Raw genomic sequence first — 24,817 nt, 5'->3', positions numbered from 1 at the left:
AAAAGGGTTTTTTTGAGCCTTCACAAAAATGACACTTTTATTTTTATTTTATTTTATTTTTTTTTGCACAAAATGGAGGGAAAACACACTTTGTAAATCGCCCGCAAAGTGGCATGGCAGCGACAGAACGACGTTGGCCAACTACTCGCGCACACCTCGACAAAATGCTGCGAAAAACAAAACATACGCACGTGGACCATCTATAGCTCAGTGCCCCACTTCACCCAAGGGACAAATCGCGGTGACACTTTTTAATGGCGCCACGTTGACGTGGGGTAAATTTTGTAAAAATTGATGAGGATATGGGTGCCGACTTGTCTGCACTGCATAACGCAGAAAATTTGGGCAAACATTGCAACGAAACATGCGGTGAAAAATCCTGCGAAAATTTCTGCGAAAAATGCTGCAAATGTTCTGGCGTCATTTCGCTGCATTTTTCTTATCCAGTGGATTTGTTTACAAACCAACTCGTACACTTCCATATGTGAAATAATGTACACACTCCTGCCACGTCGATCCTACGCGGAAAACTCACTCAAGTGTCCTGTTCCTGTTCCTGTTCCTGTTCCTGTTCCTTTTTTTTTTTTTTTTTTTTTTTTTTATTCCATCAGGTATGGTTTAATTGCAAAACTTACATTGTACAATGTGAGTGATTACTACCGAGTCATTCCGTGAAGGGTCTACATAGCATTTTCAACCGCTGGAGGGGGGTGGCGACGTCCCAATACAGTTACAAATCATTTGCAAAAAAAGCGTTGGGAATTTTTTCCTCACAAACGCACAGTTCAAATGCACACACATATTGAACAGCTGTGAAGATAGAATGATATCCCCCTCCGCATTTCTCTTTTTTGCCCTATTTTAGTTTTTTTTTTTCCTGCAGTTGTTCCTTTTATTTGATAGCTGTGACAAAGGCCCAGGCTGAAATTTCCCCTGGTGGCGCGGACACATACGTGCATATGCGCTAGTTGTAAAAGTGCAGGGGTGGGTCTACATGTGGAAAACCTTAAACGGTTAACGTACTGGGGAGTGTGCCTTTGCGTGATTGAAGCAAGCCACTCCATTTGATCCTTCGTTTCACCACCCTATCAGTTTCTCTCCCCTATTGACCCGGTGATACGATGAAAAAACGGGCAAACATCACGAACATCGAGCTGGAGGAAATCGTTTTCATATTGCTGAATTGTCTGGACGAAGAAAAAAAAAAAAACAGAGAAATTATCAACACGCTTAAAATATATCTCTTGTACCACAAAGGACAAATCCTCAATTATGTATTTTCCTTTTTGCAAATTCAGAAAGTCAGTCACGAAAATCAAAAGTTGCTACTCTCCTTGGTTCATGACTTTGTTCATTACTGTATTTATAATCGCTTTAGTAACACTGTTGATGAGTACCTAGACGAGGTGAAAAGGAATGAAACAGAAAAGGAGAAAAGAGGGGCTACACAAAAGTGGAGGACTCACAAATTTAAGGACCTACACATCTTTGAAAACATTCTAAAGTACTCCTTCTTTGATGGTGATGAATACTGTTTTGTGTTTCAGCATCTCCCTGAGGGGGGATTTCTTCCAGACGCAGTTTCACTACAAGAGGACGTGCCTGACCTGGTACTTCTCCAGCAAGCAGACAGTGGAGCCGCTTTTTCCCCACAGGCGGGAAATCTGAACTTTCCAATTGATGGGAACCCCATGGAGAGAATTATAAGAGGACAAAAAAAAAAAAAGGGGAGCATCTTTCATGAAGATAAAATCGCCAAGCTCATATGCCTCAAAAAGGAGGAATACAAAGCAGCTATGGTAGGCGAAACAAAAACCACACAGAAATCAAATCAGTGCGCATCTCTTCAGAGGAATGCCTCCCACTGGAGCGGACGCAGTCACGCCCAGAATGCCAAAGAAACTTCCGAAATAAATAACATCATCAGAAATATAATTGACTTCCTGTTGAACGAAATTCTGTTCATTAAGAGAGAAGACGACCGACATGGAATCATGACCAAGCTGTTGATTCTATGCGTCGTGAGGGAGGATGCTTATTTGAAGAAGAGGTTCGTGGAGAAGCTGAACGGCTGTCTGCGCATGAGCGGGACCGTCATGCACCTGAGAGACGCCCACGAGGGCGACGGAAAACGGACCAACGATAAATTATGTGAAGGACAAGCGTGTAACGACAAAGTGAAAAACGAAAAACAGGGTGATGACTTTCCCGAGAGGAGTAACACCAAGCTTTGTGCCTACCTGGAGCTCTACATTGACCTGTTCAGGCAGGTACCGCATCTGACCAAAAATGTCCTGAACGAACTTTTCAACGCCATTCTTTCTCTGGGCCAGAGTAGCAGGCATACAGATCTGACTTACAAAATTATGGTTGAAATATTTCAAGACATTCAGTTCCCCTCAGTTCTGTACACAATCATTAGCATGAACAAGAAGTATAAGAGGAAGGCCTTTATCATCCCAAATGAACACTACACTAACGTATACATTGAAAACGATATAATTCACTTGTCTCTGGAAAACACCAGTGAGGACACATGCACAACGTATACCAGGGAGTCGTCCCTAAATTCAAACGTCCAGGGGAAGAGTAACGACCTGGGAATTCTTACTGACAATATTAGACGGATCAATTTGCACAGGGTCAGGGACGGTGGAAGGGAGGATAAATTCACATCATATATGGACCACTCCTCTGAACACACATCGAAGAATGCATCCATGTGTGATGTATTCTATGACGCGCATAATGGTGAAATGGGACGAGATGTGTGGGATATCCCCCGTGAAGGAGAAGGCTCTCAAGAGAAAGGCAGTGATAGCAAGGCTGAGTCAAGCAACGGTGCCTCCAGAGGTAAACAGGATCTGGTGAAGGCCTTCCAGAGAGAAATTAAACCAAGCGATGATGCTACCGAAACATTTCGAAACGAATCGGAAGGGTCAGAAAAGTACTACACGGTTAAGAATTGGAGGGAAGAGATGGTTTGTCAGGTGGCAGAGGGAAGTGGGGGGAGCCCGCCCAAAGGTGGGGCTGATGTCCTGCGTGATAAAGAATCTCCTCCCTCCTTCTCTTTGTCCCCCTGTACCTCCCAGGATATTGGTCAGAAGGAACGAAAAAGGACGGAAAAAATTAGAGCAGTGTGCACAAAAATGTTAGCCTTATACCTTAGCATACTTCCCAGTTTTAAGCAAAGTAGTGAAAATTACAACAAGCTCCTTTACATCATATCAAAGTTGGTTCTGTATATAAACAATGACGAAATGACCAAGGAAGTGATCGAAGTATACATCCATTACTTCCTTGTTTTCTTCCACTCCACCATTAACAACGCCGCTTTAAGTGACATATCGGGGGTCTACAATAAGGATTTACAGGTACACATAAACTACAACAATGTGAGGGGTCTACCACAGTACAATATAATTAATAGCTTCCGAAGCATTCTTCAAAAATGTCTTACGAAGATACACCTCATAGTCGGTTTCGCTAACCACATTCTGAAGGTGGCCTATGCAATATTAATTATCATGATTAATCAGAATTATACAATGAACAACGCTAAGGGGGTTGTGAACTACATAACATCCAATGTTTACGTTTCGACTTTTATTGAAACCATGGAGCTATTTAACATCCTCATAACTTGTGCGTACACAAACAACTTGGTGTTTAATTTAATCAGGGAGAAAGCGAAGTCTAACATAAAGGTAGAAGTTATGGTTTCACTTACTCTATTAAGACAGTATCTTTTGCTCATATCGGGGGACATAGGAAGTGGTAATATAGTCCACTTATCTAATCAAAATATAGGAACAAAACGCGGTACTTACAAAAATTGCTTCAAACGGTTAAACAGCTTCATCAGTGACACGAGTAGAACTAAAACAAGTAACGTCGAACTAATCATACAGATGGTAGCAAATTTATCCGATCGGTTTAGCAACGATTTAAGTATCATTTATATGCTTTTAGAGATCGATCTAATTTTGTCGTACCATCATCATTTTGATTCCTCCTCTTTCAACCCGAGTGTCATTCTGGGGCTTCTCCCGCGGGTTAGCAGTCCTCTTTGTGATTTGTACATGGTATCCGAGGATATCCGCGGTAGAAGGAAAGAGGGGAAAAGTGAAAAAAGCCGGAATAGTGGAACGGGTGGAGAACCCCCAAATGGAGAAACGTTTCCTCCCCAGGAAAACCAAACAGATGAACACATAAACACCATGGGACACCACGACGAGGAAATTAAAACGTGGCTACTCATCCCAAACAGACACGTAATAAAAATAATGCACTTCCTAATTAACATCCTGCTGAGTGAAGAATCAAAATTTAAGAAACAAAATAAAAAATATGGATATTCAGTTGACGATAATGGAACCATCATAGACATAAACTGCAAATCCAATGAAGTTTTAAAAAACGGATTTCATCACAACAGGATGTTTTTTGATATACACTGGAACTTTTTCATCTTCATGTACCCTTCAGTTCCTTACATAAAGGAGCTAATATCCCTAGCGTTTCAGAAACATTTTTGCTTCTACTCTCCCAGAGTTCTGTACCCTCTTATGTTCGAATTATTGGTAGATGTAAAAAGAAGCTTCAGAATCATAGTACCTATTTTGAAGGCACTCAACATTATGTGTATACTTCTACACAATCACATGGTGAAGAAGCACTTGAGACTTCATTCCAGGCTACATTATAATTACTTGGTGTTGCCAAATATAAGCAATGTTATTTCGGTGCTGTTTATGTACTGCACCCACTCCAATTTTGTTGTTTCCTTCCTCAGTCTGCAACTCATATCTATATTGAGGAGCTTCACTCAAGGGAAGAGCATCACCTCCGTGCAGAGCTTCACTTACTTTGAGTTGCTCTTCAGTTTTTTAAGGCTAAGAAATCAGGTTGTGACACACAAGGGGGTGGACGCTCCTTTCACTGGGGATATTCTATGCAGCAGGAAAATCCTGAAACGTATAATTGCACTTACCAAAGGGAGAATGAAAAGACCTATAAGGCAAGTTGCAGATTCGACGCGGGTTCAATATTACCGTTCCTTAATTAAAATGAGTTACAGGGAGATTGGAAAACGGATTAGCAAGAAAGTGCTGAACATCTCTTTGAGTTCCAACTGTGGGGGGCGCCGAAAGACTTGGCGGCGAAAAGTTCGCGCTATTGTTAGGCATTACTTTAACGTGGATTTGGGTGCGCTTATGGCTTCACAGGACGGGAGCGGCATGAACGGAATGGATGCCAATTTGACATCCGCCAATGTCAGTGCCCCCTTCAGCCTTGACATGGGTGGACTGATGGGCACGAGTGCCTACGCAAACGCCGAGGCAAACACTTTGCATGCCACCCTGGAGCCCATGAGCTTCTGTTTCACTCGAATACTAAGACTTATGCAGAGATTGTTTAGCACATACGTTAAAGTGGAGATAGACAGGATATACAATTACCACAGTTATATAACCACCTTCTTTTACTCACTGGTAGAGTTGGCTAGGCTCGTGAAAAACTCCCAGGAATTTGAGAACACACTGATGTACCTAAATGTTGTCAACCTACTTTGCGTAATCATCAAGCAGTTCAGTGAGAAGTATGCAAATAAAATGATTACCATTTTTTTTAAGTTGAATGGTGAAGTACCTGTTAACGAGGAGGAAAACATGTTCCTAACGCTTTATATGAATTTCTCCACTATATATAGAAGCCACTTTTTTAATTTATACAGACAGAAATGTACCACTCCATATATGAAAAATTGTATTGAGTGCATTCAATTAATGAGAGTAGACTGCTTGTCCTCCAAGAGGAGCACTGAGAATCAACTAGACTTAAACAACTTCATGTTGTTATCTAATAAGTACAGTACTGATATGTCTAGGGAGAAAAACATTGGCCGTTTTCTACACTACCTCAGTGAATATCAGTCTGTTTACAGAGCAAGATTGTTTCAGCTGGGTGTGTGCTCTGAGGGGGGAAACTATCGTCGCAAAGAGGAAAAGGGGCACGTTGATGTAAAGAGGAATCCTTCTGCAGGAGAGGGATCCCATGATTTGGTACAAAACAACGCAGTACAGTCAACTACCCAACCAGTGAACCATAAAGATAATTTAAAAAAACGTCTTTACCAAAGTAACGAAGTGGTGAGGAAATCCTACCAACTACTGGAAGACAAACTAGGATCTTACATCCTCCAAAACGACATCAGCTTCTCCATAAGCAAACAGTTCCATCAGGATGTGATTTCCTACTACATAGAGAGCATACTAAAAAAGAACAACCTTTTCCGAGTCCTCTTCCTACTAAACAATATATACCACTCTGATGTAGCGAATAGAAAATCTAGCGCCTTCTCAATCTTTGGAAAATCAAGCAATGTTATCAATTCAGAAAATATAAGAAGTACGTTGATACTGACCATGGGTAAGTGTCTTAGGAAGGTACCCTCCGCAAAGGTTCGAGACCTGTCCATAATGCGAGACGTCTACATGAACGAGAAAATATTTGTCATTTATATTAAACATGTGTACGTGCCTCTAGTTAGGTATAGCATCGCTTTGAGCAATGCAATATATGGAAAGGACGACTCCGTCTTGAATGAAGAACATATTGTGAGGGAGGTGCTCTCCAACAGGAAGAGGTACGTGGATGAACGATACGGGGAGGAGATAAATATGAACGCGCTCGTTAGGAGGAGCATCCTCTCTGGGTTCGAAAAGAAGGAAAGTGTGTCGTCTTCCCCGAATGGATTGTCTCCTAAGATGGATGGTAACGTCGTGACCCTGGGGGGGACACCTACCGCCATAGCCAACAACAACGGAAACGCCATTTCCAGTTCCATTAATGGGGAGAACCGCGCCAGAGACTTAGCAAATATGTGGAAGCGCCTTCCGAATGAAAAAATCAACCTACTCATATTCCAGCTTTTAGTTGATCCAATTATCTGCTCACTCTACGAGGAAAAGGAAACGACTCTACAGGCGAACTTGCTCCGAGCGGTGAAAATGGTATCGAAGAAGCTAAAGTACATTAAGGAACCTGGTGGGGAGGTATCACATATGCAGAGGATGAAATGGGATCAGACCGATAACCAAGCGGGCGAAATTTTTACAAATCCCCCCGAATACACTGTCACGAACAACTTAGACATACCAAACCATCGGTGTTCCATCCAAGACGTGTGTGATTATTACTTGAAAGAAAATTTGAATGATGTCCCGTTTTACTCCTGCTTGTACATATACAAGTACATAATTATACACTGGGCTTTGTATTACCTGGACAATTTTGACGAGCAGACACCACCCATCAGCAACATAACGTTCACCGGAGTGGAAAAGTTTGCTCTGTACTTTAAGGAAGAGAAGAGTATAATTACAAATAAGAGCGAGAACCAAATTAGGGAGGATATAAAAACGAACGGATCAAATGGAGAACCGAAGGAAAACAACTTTTTGCAGATGCACCTGGAGAAAGAACAACGCATCATGGACGGAATTCAGAAGTGGGGGGAAATGATAGACTGGGAATGCAAAGAAATCCATACACCATCAGATAAAGTAATTTATAATGATTACTTTTCCGATCTGATGAAGGAAAGAGGCACAAAAAATGAGTCCAGGCAGGATGAGACAACCCCGCTATACTTAACCTCGATTGAGCCTCATCTAGATATACAAACTGAAACCTACACGAATTTGAAGAACGCACTGGAGAGCATACACAACTGCTTTTTTCTCCAAAAACCCATGCAATATCAGCCAGCATTTATCATCATTGATGTCTTAACAAGGTTGCTCTTGAAAATTGTGTTAAACGAAAAGAAGCAAATCTATCGGAAGTGCCATGAAGGTAGGTCTCCCCACGTTCGTGCCGGTGTGCTAGAGAAAAATGCAGATGAATTAGTGATGAAGGAAGACGTAACCGTGAAAAACTCACCTGTCAAGTTGGAAGCCTGCCATATGGGGACTGACCACCCCAGGGAAAATAGCACAAATAGAAATCTCAACATTACAAAGGGGAAGAGGAAAAGGAACATAACCAATGGGAAGTTGGCGAAAGAGAAAAAACACCAAGAAGATATGCACCACAGGACAACAGGTGGAAGGACCAAATGGGACACTGATGAAAAAAGTCACAGTGGCGCGGATGAAAATGTGGATTGTAAGAAAATCGTAGCGGACGAACTTTTTACCCAGTTGACGAAAGAAAAAAAAAAAAAAAAAAACGGAAAGAAAAGGAAGAAGACTCAAAAGGGACACAATGAAGGGAATACAAATGTCCCCATACGAGGAAGCCTATGGAACAACAAAATGCTTCACGCGAATAACAAAACTTTATGCAACCTAAGGATGTACGAAGACATTGCCTTGTCCTGCCTGAACCTCATCACCTCCATCATCGTCAAAACCGCCCTACATATGGATTGCTTCCACCTGCAGTTTAAGATAATTAAGTATCTACACGACATGTGCGTGGCGACAGACATAGCAGAAGTTAAGTTCCTATCCTTTCGGATCTTATCTCAGATAGTTATTAATGTTGGCAGGGTGGGGAGGAACAATGTGCACAGTAGGATAGTGCCCCAAGATGGAGGTCCTCTCGCGGAGGATACTCAAACGGGCCAGTTGAATATGTGTAAGCCAAATGAAAAAAAGCAACACTATACAAATGCAATAAAGGGGGACAAGTTAGAAGGAAAAGAAAATCGAGGTGACAACGATGGAAAGAATGTATCATCAGGTAACTCCGCAAACATTAAGAAGTATTACAATTTAATTTTTTCCTCCAGTGGGAACACGTCTTATGGAAATCCTTTCGATGCGAATGAGCGCGGCGGGACGTTAAACTTAAATGAGGGCAACAACCACAATGGTAGGGATAGTGAAAAATGTGGAAATAGAGGGATCAGTGCCGGTCTGGGAAAGACAGATGGACAGAGCGACTCAAACGAACAGTACCTTGACAGCGTCAGCAACGAAGAGAGTAACACGATAGAAAAAACAACAAATGAAAGAGTAGGCGGAAATCACCTGCACAGGGAAGAGACTAGTGTATGTGTCGAACGCGGGGAGGCAGTACAATTAAACGATCACACGGGTAGCGACAAAGGGTCCGACTCCAGCATTATGTGTAACTCCCTTGATGGTGCCAGTCCTCCATATGTGGATCCATCAAAAGGAAAGACGCGAGGAAAAAGTACTGCAGGGGGAGCGGTCGATCATGAACCAAATACGGATGAAGGGGGATCCATACAAGAAGAAAACAGTGGATCAGGAAAGGAAGCGAAGAGTGAACGCAATTACATATGCGAGTGCATAGGGTTGCTCATCCCTTACGTTAAGGACCCCGAAAAAATCATTAGCTACTTGAGCGTGTGTTCCGTCTGCGCACTGCTCGCCAAGTTGCAAAGGGGAAAAATGCTGTCGAACTCTCACTTCGTTTACTTTTTTTTCAATCGAATAGAAGTTATTTTGGATGTTCTTTCCAGTCAGATGACGAATCCAGCTATGGGGAAAAAGACGAAGAGGAAAGTGAAAAGGGAAAGGGCCAGCTGGAAGGGACAATCTGACAGAGATAAAAACAATTCCTGGGAGAGGCAATATGGTGGGGAAATTAGCAAAACTCTGGAGGAGGCCCCCCCCAACGAACCGATCAGCTGCGCTGCGAATTACGATGAGAATCCGACCGAAGAAACATTCATAGATGAGGGAGAGAGAATAAACGAGAAGACATGCGGCAGCATTGGGGGAGGAAGCGGTAGGGAAGATGGAGTAGAAAAAATGACCTACCAAGGAGAGAAAAGTAAGAAAGAGGATCTAAATGGTTTCCATGCCCGCGGAAGTTACCATCTTAGACTTGGAACCCCACGGGTAAGTTACAAAAATATCAGGAGGAATATGTGCACTGTAGAATTACACAACAATTTTCACGCCAAAGTGAGAAGAAGGATAAGGGAAATAAACTCGGGAACATACCAAACGAGTTTTATTAAAAAAGTGGGCCAGGTTATGAAGAAGACAAGGAAAGAAATAAACCTGTACAAAGTTATATGTGATGTAATTAGCGAGGTGCTTTGCTGTGAGGAGAAGAAGTCCTATGTGAAGTGCCTTATTAGTTGTATTCATAACAAGAATAGGCAGGTGGCTATTAGTGGACTCAACCTTCTCATGTATCACACGTGGAACGAAAGGATCAGCCATCAAGACATAGATATAATCATGAATAGGGTTCTTAATGAGGTACACTATTACACTAAGGTGAATGTTTTGAACGGGCGGTGGCAGAGTCTCCCAAGTGGGTCCTTCAGTAAAACGGCAACCCCCGGGGGAACGGATGCCCCTAACAGCACGCTAGATGCATATCGAAATATGTGCAAGGCGGACGAGAAAATTAGGGACCAAAATAAGAACGGACACAACACGCAAACTAAGAAAAGAAGCAATGACAAACTTGATAAACGAAGGAACGACGGAAATATCCTGGAGAGAGCCCTACGCATAATCCTACTGCTGTGCAGAGAACACCCATACGTAGTGATGAACAAATTATGCACACTCAAGTCCAAGTACAGTTATGAACATGTGTACTTTATCTACATGATTTGTAACAACGAAACGTTGCTGCATAAAACGATGGATTACTTGTTCTATCTAATGAACAGCCTGGACAGACTTAAGTTGACAAAGAACTTGAGTAACATACTTTCCTTGGTCTTCCACTTCCTCAAGTTTAGAAATGGCTACATTAGGAACTACACGAGAAAGTACTTTATCGAATTATTTATAATTATGTTTTATGTCCTTGGAGTGAAGCAGCTGGGTCATATGAGTGGGGTTGTGGCGATCTCTGCAAGTGCAACCCATGCAAGTGCGATCCATGCAAATGGGAAACCGGACAGGGGAGATAAAACATTCTCGCCAAGTTGGTCATTTGATACGCAGAACCTTTCGGAAGGGGAATTGCAACGCAGAGATCACCTCACCAATGTGGGCCAAACAGACAAGGCTGACGAAGCAACGGCGGTCGGTGCCACGTATCTGACGGAGGATGTATATGGAACTGACCAAAGTGGGGATGCAAGGGCCAAAGTTCCTGGGGAGTTCGAGGAAAGGAGGAAAGTTACGGGAAGACGCGATTCGAAAGGAGCGGCCACCCAGAGAAGGAACGCCCGCGAAGGAAATAGCCAGGACGATGCACGCCCACGCAAAGACAGCGATGATACCTTTGAAAATATGATTAACGGGTCCCCATTTTTTGTTAGAAGAAAAAGCATACTTCGCAGTAGGGATGTGAAGAAGGTGTCCAAAAGAGAGTTCAACAAAAAAATTTACCAAAACTATACATGCAGCATAAGCGTGAATAACACGCTGAACTGTTTGAGAATTATAAAGGAGTTGTTAAAGCTAAATAGAAGGAAGAGGATCCTAAAATGCATCGAGGAAGGAAAAGTGGAGAAGCTCTTATACTACAAGCACTCATTCGAAAACGGGCTCATCCAGCTGATCCACATTTTTTTGAGCAATCTCAGAGGTAGTGGCGATAGAAACGCCTCCAACGAACGTGGGTACTACCGTAAGGTGTTCAATTTCTTGGATATCTTCCTAAAAAGCAAAAACCTAAATTACGTCATTATCTCGCTAGTGACTCTTTCGCAGTTTCTACTGTGCATGAGCATAGAAGGAGAAAACTTGAAATTAGTAGAACCCATAATTAATGTCCTTTACCACGTCAATTGTACACACAAAAACGAAGTGATCACCAAATATCTACATCTGTGTTTCACCAATCTGTTCATCATTTTTAAAGCTATCAGGAAGTATCAATTCGAAATGGGTTCGGAACCCATACCCTTGCTAATCAAAGAGGAATACTCCATAAACATACTTAACTCTCTTTTTGTGAACCTAGACAATAGTAACCGAAACATTGTTAAGGTGACGTTGAAGGCTTTCAAGGAGGCATGCAAATATGCTCGTTCTGAGTGGCCATCTCCTTTGTGTGCTAGCTATGTCAACATTTTAACCACCCCCTCAGTTGTTCTTCCATACTTGAATAGCAGTGAGGCGGCGGAGAAGATACTCATGTGCGGAATTCTACGTGAGATTTTTAGGACTCTCCGTTGGGAGAGGCTCCACAAGGGGGGATCTGTATCACCTATTCAAGGAGAGAACACTCACAGAAAAGAGTTGTCCTGGTCAACAACGCAAACATCGAATCTGCCGAAGAAGCACATCTATGAAATCGCCACCTACCTGATGATCCATCTGGTGGACAAAAGGAAAAACGTCTCTTCCAGCGTGTGGTCAGCTTTGAAGGAGCTCCTTAGATGGAAGTTCTCTCACCACGTGAATGACATGTTGTTATATTTTGACCGCAAGCTTTTCCTCCCTAGCGAATGCGAAGTGGACGGGGTCAGTCGCATCAATGTACAGAGGGAGTATTTCAAAAGGAAGGGTTCAGTTGAGGGGGAAAAGGAGACAGGTGCTGGGGCGGATTACGATTACTTCGCGAAGGGGTGCACTTGGGATGAAAAAAGCAGCTCAAAGGGAGAAGTAAGTGTAGGTATGTTAAGCAGCGTGCCAACAGATAGACCTACGGGTGGTCACATTCACGATGTAGAAAAGTCGCATTCACAGGAGGTGGCCCCTCATAGCAGGAATACCACTGGAGAGCAACCTAACGAGGGGAAGAAGAACAGAAGGCCATCAACCATGAGTGTCGCCAAGAAATCGGATGAAGAGAGCGACATGAGCGAAGCGTGCAGTTTTTCTAAGACGAAGAAGGAAAAGGTCAACGCATATTATTACAAACTCCTTGTGGAGATTTGCATTCCACTTATTATATGCACCGACACGAAGGTGGCTCTCAAGAGGAATCTGTTAACCGAGTTGAATAGCTACTTGTACGGAGCTGACTTTGACTCAAAGGATGAAGACAATAAGAGCTTGATCAACATAAAAAAAGAGAATGACAGATTGCAACAAATATTTTCTACGAATCTGAAGATGAACCTTAACAACATCAACAGTGTCTACAGAGCTTATATTATCCTACTGAGTAGCAGAATTTATTTGGGGACAAATATATGGAATGCCAACATCCCAATTAACGAAGACATTGAAAAAATGATAAGTGAGTATGAAGTGAAAAGTACCAAGTCAAGAGCAGAGCATGTGCTTTTTGGGGACTTAAAAAATTATATGCACACGAGGAAAAGAAGAGAGAAAATAGAGAGATGTGAGAAAAAAAAGGACAAATTGAAAAAAAAAAAAAAAAAGGATGGTAATACGGAAGATGCTATGCAAAAAAGTATCACCTCCGTTTTGACGGATTCCATATTGAATACCCTCTCTGGGACCTTCAACTATTCCTACGATGGCGCCTTCTTTAACAGCCTTAATGTTAGTGGCAGCGTCGAGGCGGAATACAATCACCGAGGGAAGGGTTCAATAAATGGGGGTGCGAAAATAGACCCTCATAAAAGTAGCCAAGTCGATTGGATACACCAGGCTATTCATACGATTAAGACAGGTGATTCCGATCTCCCAAATGATAATTCCTCCAGTGACGAGGAAGATGTAAACATGCGTATGGGAGAAGAACAAAAAGAGGGACCTTCCCACCAGGCTAGGGTTATCAACACGAACAATCAATCTATCGAAGAAGATACGAAGGACCATTCTTTGATCGGACCAAACGGAGAACCAACTTGTGATGACAGACAAGGGGAAGAGCTTAACTTGGAAGTGCCACTGGAAGACGGGAACAACACCCCCCTCCAAAGGGAATTCCCCTCCTTGGAATATAAGAGAAGCCGCTCGTTCGACCCAGCGGAGGGGTTCTCCAATGAGAATTACGCGAACTTTATTTCGAGCAGCGATGAGGGGGAGGGGACCAGTACGGAGAAAACTGTAGGTGAGGATGAACAATGTTCTAACGCATTAGTAAAAGGCGTTGTTCCAACGTCCGAATTGCTGTTTTATACGCCGGGTGACCGAAATGCGAAGGAATTCCTGAGACGAAAACTTGCCAAAATACAACTTCTCAACCAAAAGCATAATTTCGTCGACAATTTTAAAACTGTGCTAAACTTAAAATTGGAGACAAGTCTCTTGCAGTGGATTGAAATGTTGAAGTTTCTGAAGGAAGACCCCCCAGAGTTCGTTTTGTCCAAGGAAAGCAAAATTGGCCACCTGCCTGATTTTTTCGAGTCCGCTTTAATATGCGCACTGTCAGTTATAAAATTGGTTTCGCTTTCATTGGATTGTAAGAAACTGCACCGCGTTACCTTCAAGAGTATGAAGAGGGAAGCTCAAACGACAGGGGACACACAAAATTTGAATGTAAAAGTGGGCAGACGAATTGATGGAGGAGGAGAAGAAGATGAACCATGCCCTTACCTGCAGGATCATATGGAAGAAACCTATTTCATTCAGTTGTTGTCCATCTGCACCAAATTGGAAGCACTTTGCTCTTCCATTAGCAAGCAGCTGTGTGCCTTTTTGCAGGAAGAGCGGACGCCGGAGCACTTGCCTATCATTAGGGCTCTGGCCATGCTCTCCATCTTGAAACCGTCCCCCTAGTTGTGTAAGCATGGAAGCACGTCCATATGTCACACTACCATATTTCTTCAAGCGCATTTGTATGTTTGTTTTCACTTTTTTTTTTTCTTTCTCCCATTGGGGGGATGCTGTCATTCCACCGGTTTCTCCCTACACCTAAGTGTACGAAATTCATTTTTAACGACGCCTCCACGGCCGATCAGTTTAGCAGTCTGGAAAAAAAAAAAAAAAAAAACGCAAAGGAAGCGAAAACGGAACACAGACATAAACAAAAAAAAAAAAAAAAGAAAAAAAAAAAAAACCAAATGGACATCTCAAATGGGGACCAACCCAACACTGAGATGCAAAGCGGACAAACAGGCAAAAACAATAATGAGCGGGCTTGTGATGTATCATTAGGATGGGAAAAGAATATGGAGTGCCGATTCTTCTTCTCCTCCTTCTTTAAACCCAACTGGTCGGATAATATAGGAAAAAATGCTTACCCCTCTCTTCCATTACACATTTATTTGCGCCCCGGAGGCGTACTCCCTAATCGAACTTATGAACTTCTGGATGGCCGACTCGGGCACATCATCCACGTAGGACCACTGGACGAGCAGGTTACTCCCTCCATCGTGAATGGCCCGTAGAGACAGAAACGACAGAAGAAAAACATAACCATCACCCTCCTTCACATTTTTTATAATTACCTCTTCGCCCAAAAAACGGATGCTGTTCCTATTTTTCGTGTCCACAATTTCTTTGAAAAAGGAAATTACAAAGTTGTAAAATCTGTGGTAGCTTATGCTGATGCTTTCACTGAACCGCAGGTTCATTAGTGGCATGGTTACTTGGTCTTCATTCTTAACGTAGTTGCGCGTGTCTCTGGGGGTGCTTTGTTCACCCTTCTTTAGTGCTTCTCCGCATGCGTTGACAGAGGCAATTGATGTACCTTTTGAGAGATTAAGAGGGTTCCCGTCGTGCTCAAAAAGATCTTCCTTGGTTGTTGGATATCTTTGTATTTCTACCTCTGGCTGGATCGGATTTTCCCCCGCGGGGTCCACCCAATCGGTGGACACTTTTGGGAGCTTTTTACTTAAATGTTTGGAGGGACTTCGTTGGGGGGAACTACATTCTTCTGCATTTTCCGCTTTATCCATATCTTCATCTTCGCATACTTCTTCTGGAGACCCCCCTATTCTAGACATTTCCTCATATTTCCTTTTGCCTAGTTGAGTGAGAGGGCTAACGGGGGGGGTTCCCTCCTCATGATCATTTATGAGGGTGTCCTCACTGCTCAGTTTTTCTCCCGGAAAGTCTACCGCATGAATAGGCACATTGCCCCCAGGTTCACTGTTGCCCAGACCGAAGAGCTTGTCCGAGGTGAAGCACTTGTCCCCGCGCTGAACTTTGACGGGAAAACACCTCGCCCGTATCACGCGCAGGAGCTCCCGTCTGGGGAGGAACAAAAGGTAGGGCTTCTCACGAATGGTAAAATATACAATATAAGCTGAGAAAGAGACGGTGTAGTTGCCATCCCGCGATGCCAATTTAGTTGCGTCACTCCGATAGAGACCGCTTACCTTGTTTGTAGACAAAAGGGATTTTTTCTCCTTCTGTTCATTTAAGTTATGTATAATATCGGCATAGAGAGAATCCTGCACATAGACGTGTTTCATATTACCCTTGGAAAAATTGAACTCGCAATGCTGACCCAAGGAAGGACAGAGAGAATTAATTAAATAGTTAGAAGATATATGTTTCGATAACTTTTCCATGCCGTTTTTTTCTCCATGAACAAAAAGAACATTTTGCGGGAGCACGTGTCTTATGAGTTGTTGAATACCATTGGAATCAGCGTGCGCAGAAAAGGAAAGGTAAATAATTCTACAGGCAACATTCAAATAGGAGCTTCCATCAAACGATATTTTCCTTTCCCCCATAATTAACTTATGACCCACAGTACCTTGAACACAGTACCCTGGAAGGACAATTAAATTATTACTTGACCCTGCCCATGCTTTAAAAGCCTTTAGAGATAATCCAGTATGTAGCATCCCTGGAGTGGCAAACAAAACCATCGGCCGATTTTCATCCAAGTAGTTGTTCACAAATGGAGAAATATTAGCAAAGTCGAAGAGGTTCTTTTTATCTGTGGAAACACAATTACTATTCACCCAAGAAGAATAAATACGATAATACTTGTTGGCATTTTCTGTTAATCCACATCCAAAGTAGATGGGGTAATTTATTTTCATTTTTCTCCAGTAGGAATCTAGAAGTATTGACAATTCTTGTGCTCTTCCAATGGCAAAAACAGGGATGAGGACCTTCCCTCCTTTATGTACACATTCGTGTACTAAGTTACACAGATCCAACTCAGAAGCCTTTCTCGTTGGTCTGACATATGTGGCATACGTAGACTCAGAAATGAAAATCTCAGGATTAAGCGAAGGAATTTTAGTGCTCCCAAGATGCTTATCTGGAACGGTATTATAATCACCTGTATAAATAACGCTAAAATTATTGACCTCTATTTTATATATACAGGCACCTAGCACATGCCCCGCATAATATGGAGTGATAGACATATTTCCCATTTCGTAAGTCTCATTTATTTGTAATCCTACTACTTTACCTATACAGGAGTAAATATGTTCTTCACTGATATTCCATGGGTCTTTCTTCAAACTACTAATGTTGTAATTTAAGAGTTCATCGGATTTTTCGTTTAAAAGTTTGATTTGTCTCTCAAAATTTTTTTTTTCCCATTTTAAGTCTGCTACTCGGCATCCATCTAGCAATAATATTGGACTCAGTGCTTTCGTTGGATAACTCATAATTATGGTACCCCTATATTTTAGTATCTCCGTGAAAAAGGGCAATGCTCCTATGTGATCCATATGAAAGTGACTTATTATTACACAGTCAATTATTTCATTTATTCTACTTAATTTTTCTATTAACTTTTCCTTTTCCGAGATACTGCTGTTCACTATTGTTATATTCACTTCCGTGTTCAGATGGTGTTCGTACATGTTTCCTTCGCCCATCCCCTTTTCCTTCTCTACGGAGGAGGTGTCATTACTTACCAGTATGTTGAAATTTGGATACTTCCTTTCGTCTTTATACCCGAGGTGTGAACCGCAGTCGAACATCACTCGCCGGTTCTCCAGCTCCACGATCACGCATGATCGGCCCACCGTTTGCCCAGCCCCCAACACACGGATCACAATTTTCGTGTGGTTGTAGTGTTGCATTGGGTTTGATATTTACTGGGCGGGACGGACAAAACTCTTTGAACTTTCTCTGGAATGGTCCAATATGGAGGTTCCCCTTTTTTTATGTTACTTTTTGCCCTAAAAAAGCGGCAGCCACTTTACAGCGTACCTCCACAGTTGTGTGTGTGGAAGGAGTACAAGAAGATTAAACCCCGTTGGAGGAAGTATATTCACAGGAGAACCAACCTTGTGGGCATTCCCCTTCCCTTACAAGGGAAGAAATACTAAGTTGGAGCTTTTACCAAAGAATATCATACCCCTGCAACCCACTTCAACAATCCCGTTTTGCGGAATTGCAGAAAAACACGGGCCCTTCAGCCGAGGTATGCCACTCCTAAATAAGAAAATATAATCCTTCCAAACGAAAGGTAACTTCAACAACAAAAAAAAAAGGATACAGAACGGAGGGGGGAGAATATTTCTTCGGACTTCTTTTCACGCTTTGAATTGTTCCCCGTTTTTACTATAGCGCGGCGCGGCAATATTTCTGGGGGCCTCTTTTCCCGCGTGCAGGAGAGGAAATCCCATTAGGGGAACAGATACCAAAAAAAAAAAAAAAAAAAAAAAAAAGAAATGTGCTATATACTTGGCTGCCACGTTATTATTATTATTATATTTTTTTAATTTCGTTTTTACCTTTTTAGCTCCCGCAGAGGTGTAGGTCGAACAGTGATGTTTTTTCCGTATTATCCGTTTGGCATGCATTTGGTGAGTGGACCTGCTCCCATTTTGATGTTCCTCTGTTGGGTTATCCGTCGTGCATTGTCAGGAGGTTAGCTAGTTGGCCCACTGTTTACGGAAATGAGAAGCTAGAAAATGATAATGGGGGACCCCCCGTCAATCATTGCGCCATGCAGGTACGCACATCTTTACACCTACATAACATACGCATGTTGTATGGTTCTTAGGGGGAGCTTTGGCTAGTTGACTGTTTCAGTGCGAAGATGAGCAGGCTTTCCTCAATGCGTTTTGTTCTTGTTGTTTTCTTCCTTCACCGTATGTGTTTGCCATTCTATTACCAATACCGCTGTACTACTCTCCTTTTAACTTCGCGGTTGAATCTAACATGAGAGATCTACTCTTGCGTGCTCTATGCATCTACTGGGTAGGCACAGAATGCATGGGCTTCAGTGACTGTCTATCGAACGATTTATCCATGCACCACCTGAAATCTAAGGAGGTGCGTTCCTTCTATCTCCGCTCAAAACCCCCCCTAAAAGGGAGGAAGAAGCAAGCCCAAGGAATCAGTGCCTACAGGATAAACAAATTAGATTCTGAAAGTGAAAACACAAATAAGGTGGTGGAAAATTCCTCCCCTATTGACAACGACGTGGGCGCCGTGGCCAATTCCCAGGATAGTTCGCAGGGTAGTTCGCTGCTTGATCCGTCGCCTAAACCGCGGACTAGCGAAGCGAGGGGGAAAAAAATCATCATCGGAAACTGGAAGTGCTACCTCACGAAGACAGAAGCATACAGACTTATCGACACGTTTACAAAAATAAAATACTCCAACAATATCGACCTTGTTTTATCTCCTAACATATTGTTCATGCCCTATCTTCTGGAAAAAATTGAAGAAAATAATTCGAAGATCTTTGCCTGCTCCCAGGACGTCAGCTTGGCAAGTGGCTTGGGGGCCTTCACCGGAGAAACCACAGCCACTTTAATAAAAGAATTTGGGAATAAGTACACCATAATTGGACATAGTGAGAGGCGTAGAGGGTTTTATAAAAATGAGGAGACACTTGAACAGACAGCGCAGAAGGTATACAACGCTGTACAATCGAAGCTGAAAGTTATCTTATGCGTCGGGGATGATTATAAAAATGAGAACGGTTTATGCACGTCATCCAAGACAAGAAAATTGCTTTCGGTAAGACAATCATATGGGGGAGAGAAAAAAAAAAAAACGGGAAAAGGAATGTGTTACATGGAAAAGGGGTGGAGAAAAGGACCAGTATGCTTGGACCACCTCGCCTGCGTAATCTCTCCCCACCCCCTACCCCAGTGCTGTTGTGCATGACCGTTCCATTTGTTCATATTCGCCCATCCATATGGACTCCATTTCCTCACCACTTCTCCACGTGCAGCTCATCAAGCAGGCAATTACTAAGGACGACATGCAGAACATTATCATAGCCCTGGAGCCCAGCTTCGCCGTCGGCACCGGCAAAAGCTTGGCGGTTGACGTTTTGAATAACTGCTATTGGGGTGAGATAAAATGATGGAAAGAACAAAATGAAAAAAAAAAAAAAAAAAAAAAAATACACAGGAGGGGAACCAATTGGGAACGGAGAAATAATGCTTTACAAGAGGGGGGTTTCCACTAATGTTACTTTTTTTCTTTTTTTGTTCTTCCTGCACCCCTTCGATTCGAATGCCCACTTGTACAATTCATTTTGGTACCCATTCTATAATATTGTTCCTTTCTTTTTTCTTTCCCCTCGCAGACATCAAACGAAACGTAGCTGAAGAGGTGGACAAGCAAACAAGCGACGCAGTGAAAATCCTTTACGGTGGATCGGTGACCAGGCGAAACATGAAGGTTTGTCTCTTCCCGCTTGTTTATGCCACTCATGCTGATCTCCCTTTTTTCCCATCGCACTCGTCTTTTCCCTCCCTTTTGTCCATTCCACTCATGCCCCTCCCCCCCCCGCAGGACTACATGGAAAAAACACCCGTCGATGGATTCCTCATAGGAAAGGCTTCCCTGGACGAAACCTTTATCGACATCATAAAGTACGTTGACCAATCATGCGATTCCAGTACATAGGTGAGGCTGCTTTGGACAGGAGGTTTATATCCCCCCCTAGTAAAAGCGCGTCACGTGTAGGGGATAGGCGCATCAAATTTGGTTCGGTCTGGCGTTACCTACGCCGCCATTGTGAACTGCAATTTCCTCCCACCGTTACTGAATTAACATTTTTTGTATACCTCTGCGCAACGCTGCAAATGGAGGTCACCAAAATTGAAAAGTGAAAAAACTTAAATAATAAAACGCATCATGTTGTGACAAACGCACGAGGGGAGACACATTCAGTTGTCCTCGCTGTAGCGTCGATAGGAAAAGTGAAATGGCTACGCGCCCTTGGGGGTGGCGGGCGCAGGTTCTCTTATCGCCATGCGCACACGCAAAGGGGGACAAAACAAACAAATGGAAAAGAAGCAGGGACAGAAAGAAAAAAAAAAAAAAAAAAAAAAAAGGAATAAAAGGAAAAGGAAAAGGAAAAGGAAAAAAGGAAATAAGGAAATAAGTGATAACTTAAACGAAGCTACACCAAATTATGTGGCACCAAATTATGTTGAATGAACCTGTGTGGACGAAAAAAATCACATCTTTATAATTTTAATTTTTTTCATTTTCTTCAAACTCTTCTTCTGCTTCTTTTCTTCGTATTTCCTCTGTTGCTCGGCCGACATCTTTTCAACTTTCTCTTTCTCCTCTTGCAATTTTTGCGCTTTTCTCCGTTCCTGCAATTCTTTCAGTTGTTGTTTTCTTTTCAGGTCTTCCTTCTCCACAATGCTTCGAAGCTTCCTCACGTGTTCCCTGACTTTTTCTGATAACTCGATGCAGTAGCAAGCGTCGATCATGTAGATTGAAAAATTTACCAGCGTGCGTAGGTCTTCGACATCCTTGGGGATGACAAAGTTCAAGAAGCAGAATTTGTGTTTCCCTCCTTTGTTCGTACGTTGTTCCTTCTGGTCATTCGACTGTTTCTCTCCTTTTTCCTCCTTCTGTTCCTTCTCCCCACTCTGCCTATCCTCCGAGTCGAATAATGCAATGTCGGTGATACACACATAATTTATGTACCTATCATAGGTATTTAAGAAGTTCAATATTTTCCCACTTAAAACCAGATCCATGATTTCATTGGAATCACCCTTGATGTCGTAACATGCTTTCAATTCCTTCTTTGTCATTAATTTTGTGTATTTATTCAAACTGGGGAAACGGCAATCTATGTACTTTTTCTGATGTTTCTTAAATATACACAGAACTCCCTTGTCCAGTTTTTCGAAATGTATAGCTACACTCATGGTATCCCTTTCCTTCACAAAATGATTGAAAATGAAATACCTCCACAAGCACTGTCTTTTGCATAAATTTAAATTAGCGAAATAATAGTTGCAGTTTTTTCTACCTGTACAGTAAAACTCAAATTTGTCATATGATTTTTCAAGTAAAAAAGATTTCTCATTTCCTATCTTGGCAAAGTTTTGGAGGAAGATATCTTTGCATGACCTCAACCAGTACAGGGCGATCATTCTGTTCGTCTTTCGGCCCACTACGCCATTCAAGATTACCACTATTAATAGGCACACGAAAATTCCTATTTTGAAGTAGAACAGATTTTCGTTGTCACCAGCCCATGACTGTATCAGCTGCTGCGCCTCTACCTCTGTTCCTTCTGCTGTTCCTGCCCCAGTTGCTGCCTCTGTTCCTGCGCCTAAGGAGGGAAGCGGCATGTACAGTGGGTCAGAAGTATACGCAAAATATAGATGTTCCGGGAAGGGCTCAACACGCCAAGAAAAATAAAGACTAAGTGCAAGTAGGGAGGAAATTCCCCTCTAAGTATGCATACCTCCAGTATTCTTCATGGAGTCCTCCTTTCCACGGTGGGCTTGCTCCGACTTGTCCACAATTACGACCTCGTCGAATTTATCTACAGGTGGGTGAGGTAAAAAAATGAAGAATAATTTATACTCATCGCCAAGGGAAACGATGAAGCGGTTTTGTCTCACGGGGGGTGGGGGAGGAAGTCTGCATATTTAGACGAATACGGTAACTCATAAAAATATCCCGATCGAAGGGAAGAAGTATCAACATTGAATCTCCCTCCCTGTGATAACCCCTCCACGTAGAAATATTTACAAAAATGTTCTCTACATTTGGAGAGACAAACTAGGACCCACGCGCGTATGAACTCGTGGGGGGTTCCTCTTCCCTGGGGACACACGTACCATTGTGTGAACGGGTAAGATAAAACGAAAGGTAAAAAACAAGGAACAAAACGACTGTCCTGAATTTGCGCATTTGTATAATCGGTTTGGAAGGAATTACAAATAGAAATGGGAGATGGAGGGCTGAGTTCACTTTCAACTCGCTCTCCTGCCAGTGTTTCGATTTTCTGTTTTTGTCAACTGGTACCAAGAGGAATGCCTCGTTTCCGTTATGAGACTTTCCCCACGCCTTCGATCTGCCGCGACGCAATCAAATGTGAACAAAAGCGAATTGATACTATACAACGCTGTTTGTTGCTTCTTCTTTTTAATTTCCGTTTCGCCTAAATGGGAGCCTATTTGCTTGGCTAACTTTTGCAGAAGCTACGCTCGTTTTGAATTCCTTCCAGCGGTGATGTACTTTTCATCCAAGTTTTTTTTTTTTTTTTTTCTATAATAACTCGGTAGTATTTTTCCTCATAAATGGATATATTTTTAGGGGGAAATTGATGGGTAAGGCTAGATAGCCAAACGGGTTTGTCACGACTTGCATACCATTTGTAGCTTTTTTTTTTTTTTTTTTTTTTTTTTCCGGGTTAATCTCTGCACGCAGGGGTAACTGCGAAAAGGCGGGCTGCATGTTGAGCATAACCAAATTTCCCCTACCCCCCATTTTATTATTTCATTTTATTTTAATTTTTTTTATTTATTATTTTATTTTTTTTTTTTTCCCTTGCGCATTTGTTAAATGTATGCAACTAGTGGTGGAGGGTTATACGAGCATGTTCCTTTCCAATTGTGTGCTCGTTTTGCCGTCCATCGCGCCGGCATATAGGTGTCCGCTCACCCTTTAGCCTACACTGTACAGTAATCCCACAGCGTGAGGAGCGTGCAGCTTTGTTTATTTGCACACGGTACTTAACAATTTGAAAGTTGGCCCACTCGATGCGTTTCGGGCGACGCCACACAGACGGACAAGCCCCATGTGCCGCGTGTGCTAAAAGCGTTTATGCATTTTGTAGTGAGAAATTTTCCCTCAACGAATTTTATTTTCCCCTTCAGTTTGTGGCATTTTTTGAGTCACCTGTGCGCCATTATTGGAACCACCGCTCACTCCATTTTTTACTCCATCTGCGCGTCACCTCATAATTCATACCATCCTTAGCCCACTATTCGCTCCATTATTCATACCCTATGTCCTACCCGCGCAACGATGTGCAAACGTACGTGCGAACATATGCATATATATAGATGAATACACGAATGCTTACGCAAGTGTCCTTACCTTCGCACATGCGCATGTCCTAACACCCGCGGCGCCTCACCGCTCTGTGCATACCGCCAACTTCATTTGTAGAGGCATCTCTAACGCTATTCTTTTTGATCTTATTTTTTTACGACGCCGGAGTACACCTCGCTTTGTTCGTATGTTGCTCAGCAATTAAAGGAAACTATTTTATTACACCATGTTTAAAGGCGCCCCTTTTGAGAACTCCTAACGTTAGTACACCAGCCCTGTTGTTACCCCCCCACACTTGTAACACACGTCAATTTTGTGCCTCCTCCCTGTGTGTATTCTGCGCTCTCTTGTGTTCGTTCCAAACAGGATGTGACGGGGTCGGAGGAGAAAAAGGAGCGTTCTGTCGCGTTCAGTTTGGGAGCACTTGGTCACTATATGTCTCTCCCCGCCACGTAACAGCGTAATCGCACAACCACACCATCCCTTAACCGCTCCACCATTTGAACATCTTTTAAACTTTTTTTTTTTACGCCGAAGAGAGGAGACCTGTCCGACCATCGCACTAATCGATGTGCCTCCCCCGTGGTCAACCATCCCCCAACAGTACATGACATCTTCTACGTCATGCTGAGTCTCCGCACCCTATTCGCTTCCACTTTTGTGCATCTTCAGTATTGAGGGGAAAAAAAAAAAAAAAAAAAAAAAAGTGGGAGAGAAGAGACATGCACTCATTTGATCTGTAGGAAGATTCCTCAGTTTTATGACTTCTGCACTTCTGAATGTAAACCACCGAAGAAACG

The 24,817-nt window shown here is 42.6% G+C and overlaps 4 protein-coding genes across 4 annotated transcripts; 2 read left to right on the top strand and 2 right to left on the bottom strand.

Moving 5' to 3' along the window:
- Positions 1-1,121: 1,121 nt before the first annotated feature.
- On the top strand, positions 1,122-14,594 carry PKNH_0822900 (conserved Plasmodium protein, unknown function; the record flags this gene model as incomplete). The annotated part of the gene is made up of 1 exon (XM_002258835.1): positions 1,122-14,594. One exon carries the CDS (start codon positions 1,122-1,124, stop codon positions 14,592-14,594), a length of 13,473 nt encoding a protein of 4,490 aa, XP_002258871.1.
- A 476-nt stretch (positions 14,595-15,070) lies between these two features.
- PKNH_0822800 (cleavage and polyadenylation specificity factor, putative) lies at positions 15,071-17,815 on the bottom strand (the record flags this gene model as incomplete). The annotated part of the gene is made up of 1 exon (XM_002258834.1): positions 15,071-17,815. One exon carries the CDS (start codon positions 17,813-17,815, stop codon positions 15,071-15,073), a length of 2,745 nt encoding a protein of 914 aa, XP_002258870.1.
- A 1,087-nt stretch (positions 17,816-18,902) lies between these two features.
- Positions 18,903-20,609, top strand: PKNH_0822700 (triosephosphate isomerase, putative; the record flags this gene model as incomplete). Its single annotated transcript, XM_002258833.1, has 4 exons — positions 18,903-19,709; positions 19,927-20,047; positions 20,287-20,381; positions 20,496-20,609. The coding sequence occupies 4 exons, from the start codon at positions 18,903-18,905 to the stop codon at positions 20,607-20,609; spliced, it is 1,137 nt and encodes a 378-aa protein (XP_002258869.1).
- Positions 20,610-21,166: 557 nt separating this feature from the next.
- PKNH_0822600 (conserved protein, unknown function) lies at positions 21,167-22,871 on the bottom strand (the record flags this gene model as incomplete). Its single annotated transcript, XM_002258832.1, has 3 exons — positions 21,167-22,284; positions 22,420-22,500; positions 22,799-22,871. 3 exons carry the CDS (start codon positions 22,869-22,871, stop codon positions 21,167-21,169), a joined length of 1,272 nt encoding a protein of 423 aa, XP_002258868.1.
- Positions 22,872-24,817: the final 1,946 nt, after the last annotated feature.

This window comes from Plasmodium knowlesi (assembly GCF_000006355.2).
Source record: "Plasmodium knowlesi strain H genome assembly, chromosome: 8".
Classification (NCBI taxonomy): Eukaryota; Apicomplexa; class Aconoidasida; order Haemosporida; family Plasmodiidae; genus Plasmodium; species Plasmodium knowlesi.
The sequence above is the reverse complement of the archived record's forward strand: the minus strand, read 5'-3'. Positions and strand labels throughout refer to the sequence as shown.